This window comes from Anguilla rostrata, chromosome 15, assembly GCF_018555375.3.
Source record: "Anguilla rostrata isolate EN2019 chromosome 15, ASM1855537v3, whole genome shotgun sequence".
In the NCBI taxonomy this organism is placed as follows: Eukaryota; Metazoa; Chordata; class Actinopteri; order Anguilliformes; family Anguillidae; genus Anguilla; species Anguilla rostrata.
Window position 1 is genome coordinate 19,070,184 of NC_057947.1, and position 13,768 is coordinate 19,083,951.

Consider the following 13,768-nt stretch of genomic DNA (forward strand, 5'->3'; position numbering starts at 1 on the left):
TTGCTACTAGTTTTTTTAAATGGCTAAAATGAGCTGACACCTAATGTTGCGTAAACAGATACAAGGGGCCCCAGAAAACAGTTGTCTTAATTTCAGCTACCTTGTCATATTTGTTGTCACGAGAGAGTTGTCATCAGTGGTTTATTTAATCTTGCTCCTACTGCAGGTGCCATGTTGGCTCACTCAAAACCAGTCTTGATTTTACCCGAGTTGTAGTAGCAAACTGAATGGCAACAGTTTGTTTCTGTGCAGCAGAGAAGTTGCAATCACTTGTATTTGACTAAAGTACTGTCTAAAAATGTGTTACTCTGGGGCCAGGGCACGATTAGACTAGGCCAGCCTTTTTGTAAGATAATAGTTATTCTTAAGAATGAAACGTACTGCTCCAATAGTAGAATGCCTTTATTGCTATATCCAATTTTTGCATCTCTTCTCATCACTTTGCAATAGCAGGGTGCATATTAAAAATGACGTTGAATTGGGTGGGGGGGTTGATACAATTATGTAGAATATTGAAAAATCTATACTTGTCTCAATGGTGGGGTGGACTCGTGGGCAGAATGGCAGGATAGATAATCGGGACAGATTTTTGTTTTCCGACAGCATGATTCATCTCAAAACAGAATATAACAGCTTTGCATAGGAAAACAAGCTAATTCAACAGCTTGGGCTGACAGGGGAAGACGGTGTTAAGTTGTGAAGCTGTATGTGTTGAGTAGACCTGATCATGTGGGAATCAACACCTCAGGTTTTTAGTGTTGTTTTACTCCACTCAGTCAGTGTAGCTTGCATGGTTTCAAAATTATTTCCTTTTTTTTTCCTTCCAACATTTTTAGTTTTTCTATAACTTCTCAGTACACCTTTGTAAACTCCAAAGTGCTTTTATTTGGTTATTTATGGTTTGGGGAGAACTGATTACGTAAGATCTGCTTAGGGTATCTTGCACATAAACTTCATAAATGTGCTGCACATAAACAATTTGAAACTTGGTATTACGGAATTCAAACAAGTTGTATTTTTTTCTTAAAATTGTGTAAAGAATTTCAGGTTTACCAGCACACATTACATTTTAATGGTTATGTTTTTAGTTTAGAAAATGAAATAGGTGCTCCCAAAAAGTTATGACAAAAAAACTAATAACATAAAACCAAGTCCCCATTTCATGGTTTAACCTTTAACCTCTAATAAACAATTTCTTCAACTGATGAAAAAAGTTTCACTGTTTATTTTAAATGTTGCATATGGCCATTATTGGTTACCAATAGTATTTGAAATATTTGAATGTGAACATTATCTCGTATGGCGTGAGCTGTAACTCTTCTGGGAGTCTGTGTCTTGTTTGTTCAGTTTGTTCAGTTTCCTCTGAGTTCCTATTGACCTGAGCACAGTCAAGCATATCCAGTACTGCTAAAGCCTCTCACTTTCAGCCAGCCACTTGGCGAAAGCCCGGATCAACTTGTGACCCGCTGAAGGGGGCGGCGGTGGGGTCAGGGGGCGGGTAGCCGCAGCAGCTGTGGGTGCGGATCTGTAACGAGCACTTCCCCTCTGCCATGACGGTGGCCATTCCGAGACACTCCCCCCCCGCATTGGATCACTCAGCCGCATTGCCCCTGGCTGCAGCTCTGCTCACCACAGGGGAGCTCCTCCACAGCTCTCCGATCCCCTGTTTGACATCCGTGAATAACAGATCATATAACATTCCTCCCTGTCCTGCCTGGAGATTGTCAAGGGCTGTGCTTTCTCTAGCCCTAATGCTCAGAGTTTTATTGGTGTGGCTGTTGGCTGGATTCTGACCATGCAATGACCAGGGTATGCTGTGCTTCAGAGCAATTACATAGTGTGCACTACTTAAGCAGGCCTATACTGCTTTTTTTAAATATTTACTTTATTCCTAATGCATGTGATTCTGCTGTTGCTATGTGGATACATCGGAATTCAGGCTTGCAACTTTAACCAGCTATATGCAAGTTGGCTGGGTTTAGCACAATGTAACGGTATGGCAGGAAGCAAATGTCTGTGTAGCATCCAAAACATATCTCCTTGTATGATGGGATTAACATACATTTGAATATTTAGGTATTATAGTAGATACAGTAGTTTAATTTCAATTTCACATAATGAACTGGTGTGCAGAGCTTTTGGATACGTGCAAAATGACGCTTACCCGGTTCCAATTTTGCGGCACCGTGAATTTTCTTTTCCCAAATCGCAGGCAGTTTCTGTTACAAGTTAATTACATCAGGGATGCCTGAACTACAACCTGGGGCTGAACCTGGCCGACTAAGGCTTTGGTTTTGCTCAGGGAAGAGGTGGTAATATTGAAAATAAATGCTGAGCAGTGATGGAAATGGGAAGTTTCATATTTTGGCCCACAGGTCACCACTTAGATTATTGTTGCCCCACTAAGCTGAGCACATGCTTGGGCATGCTAGGATTATAGAAACAGGATAGAATCCTCTTCCCACCTAAAACCCATTCCTATATGAGATGTGTGGGGAAATCTGCGTGTAAAGGAACATTACTCAATAGAGATAGATAAATCCCAAATTTTATTGAAATAACCAAAAACTAATTTTAAAAATTCTAACTGCTGTGGGACTGCTGTGCTCGTGAAATCACGTAAGCATTAAGCACACACACACGTCTCGTGGCAGTGGACCTTTTTGCAGAGCAAGGACTATAATTCATTTAGTTTTAGTTTTAGTCTCACAGAAATAACATGGATTGGAAATAGGGCTTTTAAAATGGAAGTTCAGAGTGTGGCTGTTCGAGTTTGAAAATGCAGGCACTTATGGGTTCTGTTGTTGGTTATCTTAATTAACTTCATTATTATCATCAGTGAAGTATTGAATCCTCTCATTTTCTGTTCATGAGGAGATTGTCACTGTGCAATGCTTTGTACTGGTCAAGGTCATCTCTTTCTGTAACTGCCGGGTAGGCGGAGCACGGTTGGATGCAAATAGCAGCCTAAAGAAGAGCGCATTTCCCCAGCGCATTGAGGACACAACCATAAATCTGGTGATTGTCAATTCCTGTGACTCACTCCTACTCCCCAGCTGACGCTAAATTAGCTGGGTGATGCTTGGTCTAAATTCACCAAAGCAGAGGCATCTCACTCATTAACAAAAGGAGGTCAATCGATGCCGAATGTTTAATCTCATAATTGAGGTGTGATTAATATAACGGGGGATGGTAGATGCGTCACTGGAAGGAATTGATTGATGACACAAAAGCAAAATGGCACTGCTGTGGCAATGTTTTTCTTTTTTTTCTTTTTTTTTAAAGGTGCCATGACGAGACCTAAAGCAGCACTGTCAGACCCTTGTTTCTCCTTTTTTGCCTCACAGTTTTTCCCAAACAGAATGGACGGGTTGCCATAGTGACTGGGGGTGCCAAAGGGATGGGTTATGAGACGACGAGACATCTGACGAGCCTGGGTATGCATGTTGTGATAGGTAAGGCATGTGCCCAGTCTCTGCAGTCCTGGCTGGCCGAGCCGCTGTCCGTGAATGAGCCTCGTCTTCACACACTGAGATTAATGCCTGTTCCAGTCCTCTCTGTTATTCTTCTGCTCTTTCCTCCTCACCTGTGATCAATCACTGTACTGTGGGCCTTCCTCCTTCATTTCTTTCCGCACTGTGCATCCCTGTCACTGCTTTTTAACAGTCTTTAATACAAAAAAAATTACAAATGGCTGTTTTTTTTTCCTGATGGGGGGATAATTGATCAGAGAATCATGTTCATGCAGTATAATTTCAGAGATAATTTGAAGTATTTGACACGAAAGAGCAGTTTCCTTAATGTTATTTTTAATTGTTTATTTCAAAAGGAATATAATAGTACATTTTGCAGTTGTAGTTAGCTACAGGAAAAAAATGTGATGTGCTGGTGCTACATTTTGGTAGTTATCATTAATGTTTAAACTCAGGAGGCTCCTGTGGCCTTTTTCCTGAAGAGTGATAGATTGCTTTTATACCAACAGCATCTGCTAAGGCATTTTGGTCCCAAAACAACTATGCTAAGTGTTGGCTTAAGAGAAAATTGGCATGACTCTAAACATGACCAACCAGCTATGAACACAGACCCCAAACGGGCTTTTGTATATGCAGTCATAAAATGGTTGAAAGCTGCAGTGGTCTGTACTGTTGCCTGCAACTGGCCTCCTGGGTTAACAGATTTTTTAAGTTTTAGGTGGCTTCAGGTAAGAAATCCCTGGCTGTAGGTGAAATAGAGGCGTTGTCATCAGCTTTTGTGTGTGTGTGTGTGGTGGCAGCTGAAAAGCAGCAAGCCATGTATTTGTCTGCAATATCTGGTCATGCTTTCTTGCATACCTACATGTCTGTGTGCTGATTATCTCGGGATAATAAAGTTACGATTTAACTTATTTGGAGAAATGTGGTGAGATGATCACCTCGTGGACTAGAAAATGCCATGTTACATTTTAGGGCTGGGCCTGGCCTTGTTTGGTTCCTTTTTTGAGTATCGGTCTACAGTACTTAACATTGGAGAATCATCATCTCAGCATAATGACAGCTAAGATAATGACACTTTCATGATATTTTCAGCAGTGGACCACGGCTCTCAGACAAGTCGTTTAGGCCCAAGGCCTGTTTGAAATAAAGAACAAGGTGGTCGTTAGTGCACACTAAAGATTGTGTGAATTCCATCACATGGCTTGTCGCAGAACGAGGTTAGATAATGACCCAGCATGCCAAGTCTGACATATGCAGTCTGCCGGGAAGCAAGACTGGAGAAAGTGAGACGGAAGAAATAAACTTTCTCATCACAGAGAATATTGCTTTTCATTTTAGCGTGGCACCGTCCATGATGCATAATTAAAACTTTGTACAGTGAACTGAAATGGCGCCATCTGGAATTCAATCTCTCATTAATCACAGTATTTGTCATTTCGGGCCTTTCCCTTTTCTCTCGGGAATTGAAATGCAGTATGTTAATTTCATTTCCTCCTGTCTGATATGTGTCCAATTTTAGCGGTAGGCTTTTATTTCTGTAAGGTTTTGTCCCTATTTGCATAATTGTGCCCGACCTAAAGACTAATGAACCCTTTTATTGTCCTGTTTGTGTAGGGGTGGGGGGGGGGGGGGCAGTAGGATGGCACCACATCTTTGAATTGACAGGAAAATACACCAGCTCTATTAGTTTGCAAATCAGGCCTGCCGCTGCAGATTTGCTGGTTGAGAGCCTAAGCTGTAACTGACAACTGGCTGAAAATATATCCTGACTGAAGTGCCGGGTAGCATGTATGGCTGCAGTGATCACAGTCAGTGTATCTGCCCAATGTGTGGCAGTGCTGGGGTGGCCTGAAAGCTCACAGGGCCGCATATAAATACAGCTGCACTGTTGCCCAGAGAGGGCGGTGAATGTACTGGCAGCCAGTTCCCTGACCACTTTATAACATTATTCAGCATCTTTGAAATGCCGGACATTTCAAAATCTGCGTTTCACTGTAATTCACCTGTGTTCTGATAAAATGACTATTTTTGCCGTAATATGCCAACTCACAATAATGGCAGATTTAAAATGTATGTCGCTAAGCTAATGTTTTGGCGTTCTGATCCAAACAGATTTTTGCCACACGGGCAAATAATGAATAATCCTAGGAGAGATTTATGTTTTATTTCCTAATGTTGTGTGAGGCGTGGACAGAAATAGACTTTTGGGCTGGCCTGTGAAAATGCATTTTCCACACACGCTATGCCCCACTCCTTGTAGCTAATCCTATGACACTACTGTATTCAATACAGTAATGCGGTCATTGTCCTTACTATTCCAAACCTACTGCCCAATAGTGGTACAAAAAAACACAATTATGTAAATAGGAGAGAGAGCATTGGCTTCACGTAAACCCTAACCAATAATGCAACACCCCTCCCTATAAAGTGTGGGTCTGCTTGTGACAGGCACAACTTTTTTAGGTGGAAAATCCGGATGGCTGAGATGTACGGTATGCAGCAAAGTCTAGGGAAAAACAAGACCAGCGGAGTTATAAGCCCATACCACCAAGCATCTTACAATATAGCATGCCCTCGCACAGACGATCATCAGCTACAAGTTTTAAAGGCCAACTTTAAAATTTTAGTAAACAAACAAACAAAGTGACAAACCTTAACAACCTGTTAATGTACAAGACAGCATCACATTATAGTAACATGTAGTACAGTAACATGAAAATTGTAGTATTATAATTCTAGCTTACCATTGATGGCTTATTGTGGAGGAGGTAACATATTCAGAATGCACTTCATACTGCATATCTTTAAAAAAAAAAAACTATCCAGAGTGTAACATCTCATTTTCAAATTTTCATTCAAATTAGGTGCTTTCTGTCTGAATCTCGCAATGCTACCAAGAGCTCTGTAAATATTATGATCTATAAAACAACATGAATGGCCGACACCAAGAGGATTGGCTCAAAGAAACAGGAGTTATTATTTTGCTGCGGTTCAATTCTGGGTCATCACACATTGTAATCTTAAAAGATCTTGAAATATCTTTATAGAACGTAGTATTTTTTCCTGTGTTTTGGCTCCCTTTTTTGTGTAAAAAACGCAGAATCCTGCGTTAACACAACTTTTGATTGTTGCGACATTTTTGGATGCGTTTAATTCTGTTAACTCAACATAAATACCTTTTTTGTAAATATAATGGAAGATGAGTCTGTATCCAATCAAAATTAGTCCTTGCAACTCACATTGCAATTCAGTTAAATGTAGCGGTTAGGTTCTTTCTTCACAAACTCAGTTTGATGAGATCCAAAAACAAACTCTCTAAAATGTTCCCATTTTCATTTGTTTGTACATCAAATTAAAGATGTAAGTTGAAGACTATGTTTGCTTGTGTGCACATGACCTTCAGAATTTGATGTGTCATCCTCTGGATGCCAGCGAAAGACTACAGTGCACTATAATAATTTCTGTCATTACATGGCATAATGATTATAATGATGTTAATTAGGCTATAATCTAATACATACACAATCCATAAATTTCATCTGTAGGCAGATTATTTCCTGGGGGCACATTTTTAACAACTTGCATGTAGGTTTTGCATATTAAAATGTAGGCAGTGATTCTTGGTCTATTAAAATATGTTATTTATTCATTTTTCCTTTACAAGACATTTGACAACCATGTGATAAAAAGACCTCTACCTATTCACACTCTCTTGAACCTGAATTACTGGTCTGATTAATACATGTGCTCATTTAGGAAGTCAAATTTGATTAAGTAACTGAGCAACAAAAGGCTTTATACCCCTGATATGGGCTCACTGTAATTGCACTAATCATCGAAGCTAAAACTCTGTAAGACCATTTGTATTTCCACTAATTTCTCTAGTGCAGGTTTTCATTCAATCATCATTTGCTCATTTGCGTGGGATGAATTCCTCCTTGAGATGCTCCTGAAAGTCACGACAGCCGCGGGGTTTTCTTTCGGCGACTTCAGGAGGAGGTTTCAGTGCAGCAGCAGCTGGCGGTTGGGGGTTTTCTGTGTGAAGCAGGGCTAGGCAGCTCTGGGTTTTCGAGTGAGAAATGAGTTTTGTTCCATCTGAACAAATATTCATTGTTTGTTTAGACTCTTTTGAACCTTAATATTCTGAATGGTGAAATCTTGAGAACATAGTCACATGGATTCATTAAACCAAACAATTAAGAGAGTTATGCAGGCTGGTTATGGGGTTGAGTAGCCTGGGGTTGCCTGCCACTGTCAGTGTCCTTCTGACTGGGTCAAGGTGTGCTTGTTCTGCTTGGATCATTTCGATGTGTGTTCATTCTCTGCACAGTTTCTCTGCACAGTGGCTAGCTGATTTGTTCTTGCGATTACTCACGCTCTTTTTTTGGGTGTCTAAAGCCGGTTTTACAGCTGCAGTCCTTCATTGCTGAGCGTTTTCTCTGTCGTTACTTCACACCGAACACCAGAACAGGAATAAGTGAATAAGCACCCCACAGCTACCCATCTCCTTTCCAATAATTACCAGGCTTGAGTAGACTGATACAGACACTGTTTGTTACATTTTTTTATCATGATTGCAAAACATTTAGCCTGTAAGAGCAATTTTCTGATTGACAGTATATGTGTGTTAACATAGAGACAATCATGTGATTAAACATACCATTTATGACTGTCTTAGTTATTGTCATACCATGTATCCCAATGTAAGTGATTAGAAATATACTCTTCATAGCAAATAGTTTCAGATCAAGTGTTTAAACCCTTGCATAGTCTGCTCTGAGTTCTGGAATGTGAGGAGGCACCCTGTCTGATAGCTGTTTAGTAACCTAAGAGATAAATGACCAAGGATTTATTGTACGGTCAAACTTATCTGAAGTCTAAATAAATTTAGGAGACCAACGTTGTCAGACTGGGTGTCCATTGCTAAGTAGGGTAAAGATTAATTAGGGCAGAGTGAAGCTGTTTGCGTGCGAAGGAAAAACACGCCTCCTGTGCATAGCGGAAAGTTACTGAGATTGTGAATATAAGGAACGGCCTATGCATCTAAAACTTCAGAGAGTTTTGTGAGTGCTCTCTCATTCTTTTTTCTCCTTGCAAGTTGAATAAAAGTCTTATTGAACTTTGAAGGTGCTGTGACTCTGTGTTATCAAAGAAAGGATCGCACCTCCGGTTATGTGGGGAGGGGAAACAGTAATTTCAGCCTATTCTCATGTGCCTCATGTGCACTGAAGACAGGGGATGAAAACATTAAAATAAATTGCATTGTGTACAATAAGTGTGTTAAATTAAGTTCCCTGTCTTTTACACTTGACAGTGATTCCAAACCAAAATAATTGAAACGATTAAGAGTGACTAAACCAGTGTAAAATTGTTTTGTGTTGATTGGGCCTGTATTTGTTGAAGTTAAATGTTTTTTTACCCATTTTGCTTATAATACAATAAGATGACAAAATGAACAATATTTTAATTGTTAAATGTTTAGTATTCCCTAGACAAAAAATTCATATTTTCCTATTGCGTTTCTTTAAAGTGATTAAGAATCTGCCAGCGAATACTCATTTACTGTAGTAAATGGCCCCACCCCTAGTTCAGTTTTGATCAGGTCAACATGTGTGCTTTGAACAGGTCAGTGTGTGTTCAGTCTTTTCTGCCTGGGTCATTCTGCCTCTCCTTTCCCTCCTGTTCAGCTGGAAATTGTGAAGAGGAGGGCGTGGCAGCTGTAAAGAAGATTGAAGCGGAGAAACACGAGGGAAAAGGTCCATTTCCTTTCCAGTCCAGGAGGTTTTTCCTCTTCTCCCTCACACATTTTCTACCCCCTCTCTCACTCCCCCCTCCCCCCTCTTTCTGTTTTTTTTTTTCTGTACCCTCTCTGTATGTAAAATGTGTCTGCATAGTCACTGTTGTGGGATGTTGAGCCAGCTCCAAATCCTGCTCTGTCTCCATTTCTTGTAAAGAAAAAGCAGTAAATATTTATCATCTTCCCCCTCCCCTCTTTTCACTCGTAGCATTATCTATCTCATGGTCCAACGGTCAGGATAACCCAAAGCACTGTATTATCCCTGCTAATCTTCTGAGGCTAGCTGATCTTCGCTCTTGTCTCTGGAGAGTATATTTGAGCTAATTCTCCCCATCGAACCGCTGGTCATGAGAGAACAGCCCTGAGCGGGAAATCTTGCAGGGGGCTGTTGATAGCTCATTAGCCATCAGTAGTGCTTTGCTAATCCGATGGTGTCCAGTACATAGGGTGCACTCAGAAACACTCCACAAGTCCAAATGGGAGAAAACAAGTAGAGAGAGCAATGCTAGTGCATGGCATATTTATCCCATTATTACAGGAAAATAGCCCTACTACTACTAACATTGCTACTAATAGTGCTACAGCTATTACAGTACTACTACTCCTACTACTTTTTTCATTAGAGTAATAATGCACCTTTTTGAAGTGGTTGTGCCACAACAAATGCACTGGCCAAGATTCAAAATATATATAAGTGGGTAGTCTCCTAATGTTTTTATTGAGATCTCTTTCCAATAAAAAAATAAATAGAAAATGATTCCAGCGGGACTCAGTCTGAGAGTTGTATGGAATAATAGGAAGGTGTTGAGCAGTTCAAAGGCTTTCAGGAGTCTGCATGGACTGGTTAAACTGTAGAACGAGGGGTTCAGGAGGTGGAACTCTCGCGGTCCGTAGGCCGAGACAGTCGTTTTGTGGAGTCTGTCAAGTGTGGAGAGCCTGTCATTCTGGTCACAGATTTAGCATCTTTCTTGGAGGTGTCTGTAAATAGCGGTTAGGCAAAAAATTGGCTTTATTTAAGCTGCAGCCTTTTCAGAATTGAGATTTAGAGGAGCAAAAAAAAAAAAATCTTATTAAAGTTCCTGATGTGTCTATCGAATGGCAAAAGGAGAGCGATGTGGTGTCTGCCTAATTGTCATGCAGATGTGTGTGTCAGAATGGATGTCTGGGTGAAAGTGCTGTCTGATTCTGCAGTTGTATTAAATGAGGGCATTCGTGGAGGTTGCAGGATTAAACCAGATAAAAGGCAAAAAAGAAAAATCGGCAGTAATATGTGAACATGAATTCATTTAGAAATACATTTTGTAATGAGTAAATGCAGTACATGGTGACAGAAATAAATGCTTCAATCAATAGATAAATAATGTCAATGTAAATAAGTGTAGTATAGTGTGTTTAATAGGCAGTCACCGACCAGCCTACCAAATAGTGTGAATCAGAAGCAACCTCATAGATTACAATCCCTTTATTGTACGATATGTATGTATTTTATTTGTTATTATCACTGATCCAGAAAAACAGAGCTTCAAATGGAAAGGAGACGCACGTTCTACCGATATTGTGCTCCAAAAATACCTCTCCCTCCATAACTGCATGTTGGGTTTTTAAGTGAATTGGCAGTTTTCAACAGAATGGCCTAATGAAAAAGAAGGAATTACCCTTTCCTGTACATTTAATGTGATGCTCAGCACACTGAAGAATACTTTTATTCAATAACAGTGCTCGAAACAGTTTATGTTCAGCTTGGAAATCGGAACTAACTGATTGACAGATTCTCCCTTGCTCCCCCTTAAAAGGTCCTTGGTCCACTGATGTCTTGTCTTTTATACCAGAATCATACCTTGCTTGTTTTGAAATATCCGGTTCATGTATGCTTCTATCCGTGTTAGTGATTTATTTTGGTATTTTTCAGTTTCTCTGTAGTCAACACATACATTTTTATGACATTTCAACAGCAAAATGCAAAACAGGCTATCAGCTACATACAAGTTATTATTATGCTACTCGTGTTGCATATTCTTGGAAAGCTGCCATGGAAAAAAATTTAATCATGTTCTAATGAGATCCCACTTGTGGCTTGGTGGATTATTGTTATTAATGTAATAAAAGACTAATAGCTGCAAAATAAGAGTTTTATGATGTGAAAATAAGGTGAAATTAATCCAAACAGTGGTAATCTCCCCTGTAGGACTGTGCAGGCTCTAGGTTGCTTTCTCCACAGGTAGTGCTGAGGAAATATATCCAATAATGAGTAAGATAAGTACCATATTCAGGCACAGAAATTCTGACTTCTTTTCAGTAGAGTAATGAGGGTAACCATGAAAGTGAGAAACATTCTCTTTTGTATTTATTGTCAGAACTTACCAAGAAGTCCCTTGATGCCTCCCTGCCTGCAGCATGCGATTTGTTCTGCGATGGCTCTCTAACAAACCATTTTTCTGAAATCCAAAGATGCAAAAAATTGTGTGTGTGCCTGCGCTTGTGTATTTTTGGAGTATTTTTGGGAGGCTGGTGTTGTTAAATTCTCATGTGTCTAGAAACATTGTATTGCTCTGTTGAACAGGAAAGAATAAAGAAGGAAAAAATTGTATGGTAGCTCCAAACCTGAAATAAATGACCTGCCACTTTTAAGTCACCACACACATCTGCTCGCGGGCACACACACACACACGCACACACGCACACACGCATGCACACACGCACTCATGGCCTTAAGACAGACCACTTGAGCACCCTTGAGGAACATATTGCTGTATTCTAGATCCAGTACCCAGCGCTGCCACCTTCCACCCTCCTGCTGTTACATCACCTGCAGAGCTTTTAGAGATGGGGAGTCATTAGAGAGGGTGGAATTGAATTTGCAGGACAGACTGGAATTGTGGTGTATTTCACTCTTGTCTGAGTGCAGTTTAGAGTGAAGCCTAATGTCAGTTTTCTATGGGCCATTTTCTCTTTATCTGAACCTACAGAAAAAAAGGTTTTAATCTTATAATGCCTCAAGGCTACCTCATCCCAGAATTGTGACTGTTCACCTTTTCTGTCTTTAATTAATTCATTTATTTTTAATTTAGGTAAGATTTGTTTGAGATGCTCAAAATGATTTTATTACTTGCGATGTCTTTGGTAATGCTTTGTCTGCTTTTGAGATGTCAGCTGTCTGGTACCTGACTGCGTGGTGTAGAAAGGCCATGGGTGTCCCCCGTCCTTCATTCCTAAGTGTGACAGAGCCTTATCAGGGGATGCAGCAGTGACTGATTGAATGAGGGCAAGGCTTCAATATACTCTAAACACCAGAAATGGGGGAGAGGCATTTACTCCAGGAGTTCGTGTGTGCCTACATGCCTGCAGAAAATCACAGTGCGCTCATATCCAGTCATATACACAGATGCAGCTAAAAAAAAAAAGATTCATGCTAAGGTAAAACCAAATATGCCCTCACAATGTTTCAGTTCTCCCCGTAATTTAAATCCCACACAGTCTGCCATCAGGTTGACAGGGTGAATACCATATAGGTTGAAGTGGGGTCCATTAATAATACATCGCTGGGTGCATTCCTTGTTTTCCTCGAACCATTTGCAGCCCTGGTTCAGAGACCAGTGTGCCAAAGTGCCGCGCGCAATGCAGATTGTTTCAAACAGCAGGCAGTCGGCACAGACGTCATGGCAACGTGCTCATGGGGATTTTCTGGCACTCCGTGGCGAGCACCGCTCCCTGCTGATTACGTCTCACCGCTCCCTCGGTGGCACTGAGTGTTTTGGTATTCCCACGATGCAGCGCAGTCTGCGGATGTGTGTGGGCGGGTAAATTGTTGCTTTTAAACAGATCGCACTCTGGAGTGGAGTCGTTTGCAGTGTGCTTGAAACGGCGGTAATAAGACTGTTGTCAGAGCGTGTTTCTTCCCGCTCCAGATAAGGGCATTGACGGGCCGGGAGGGTGGCAGGGGAAATCTTTCTTCTGGTACCCACTCACAGTAGCTGTAAATAGACTAGATGTTAATGAGATGGTGGGCTGAAGCAGGAGCTGACTTCCTTTGCTCCCCCCGCTTGTGGTGCCTTCCAAGCCTGAAGCTTTCAGGGTTCTCCTGAGTGGTGGGTTAAGGTGAAGAAACCATTCTTGGTGCAGCAATGGTCCCTGTGGTTCTTGTCTGATGGGGGGGCTTCAGGTGGCAGGGTTGTCCCCACCTCATTGCTCATTAGCTAATCCTCTGCTTAATCAGGCACCTGAAGACAGCCTGCACCAGCTGTGCGGTTAATCATTGTTATAAATTGTACCCTTTTTGATATTTATTTTTTACTATACCGCCGTGTAGGCATCTGCCAGTCATTGGACATGCCCCATATGGCAGTAAAAACCACTTAACCAGTATACTATTCCCACGCGACAGAAAAATGTGTGCTTCATCCCACCCCCCAGTTTAACTGTTTACTGTGGTTACTTTAAGCATGGTTAATTAAGTATGCAAATTATGTTTCTGGTAACATTCCGTTACCTACCACCATGT

At 40.9% G+C, this 13,768-nt stretch overlaps 1 protein-coding gene across 2 annotated transcripts in view; it reads left to right on the plus strand.

The window, feature by feature from the left end:
* The window catches only part of dhrsx (dehydrogenase/reductase (SDR family) X-linked), a 71,237-nt gene that overhangs the window by 21,899 nt on the left and 35,570 nt on the right, over positions 1–13,768 (plus strand). For both annotated transcript variants that reach the window (XM_064311269.1, XM_064311268.1), the window contains exons 2-3: positions 3,348–3,455; positions 9,161–9,229. In XM_064311269.1, coding sequence (XP_064167339.1) covers positions 3,401–3,455; positions 9,161–9,229 — 124 coding nt within the window. In that variant the 5' untranslated portion in view covers positions 3,348–3,400. The remainder of the gene's footprint in view (positions 1–3,347; positions 3,456–9,160; positions 9,230–13,768) is intronic.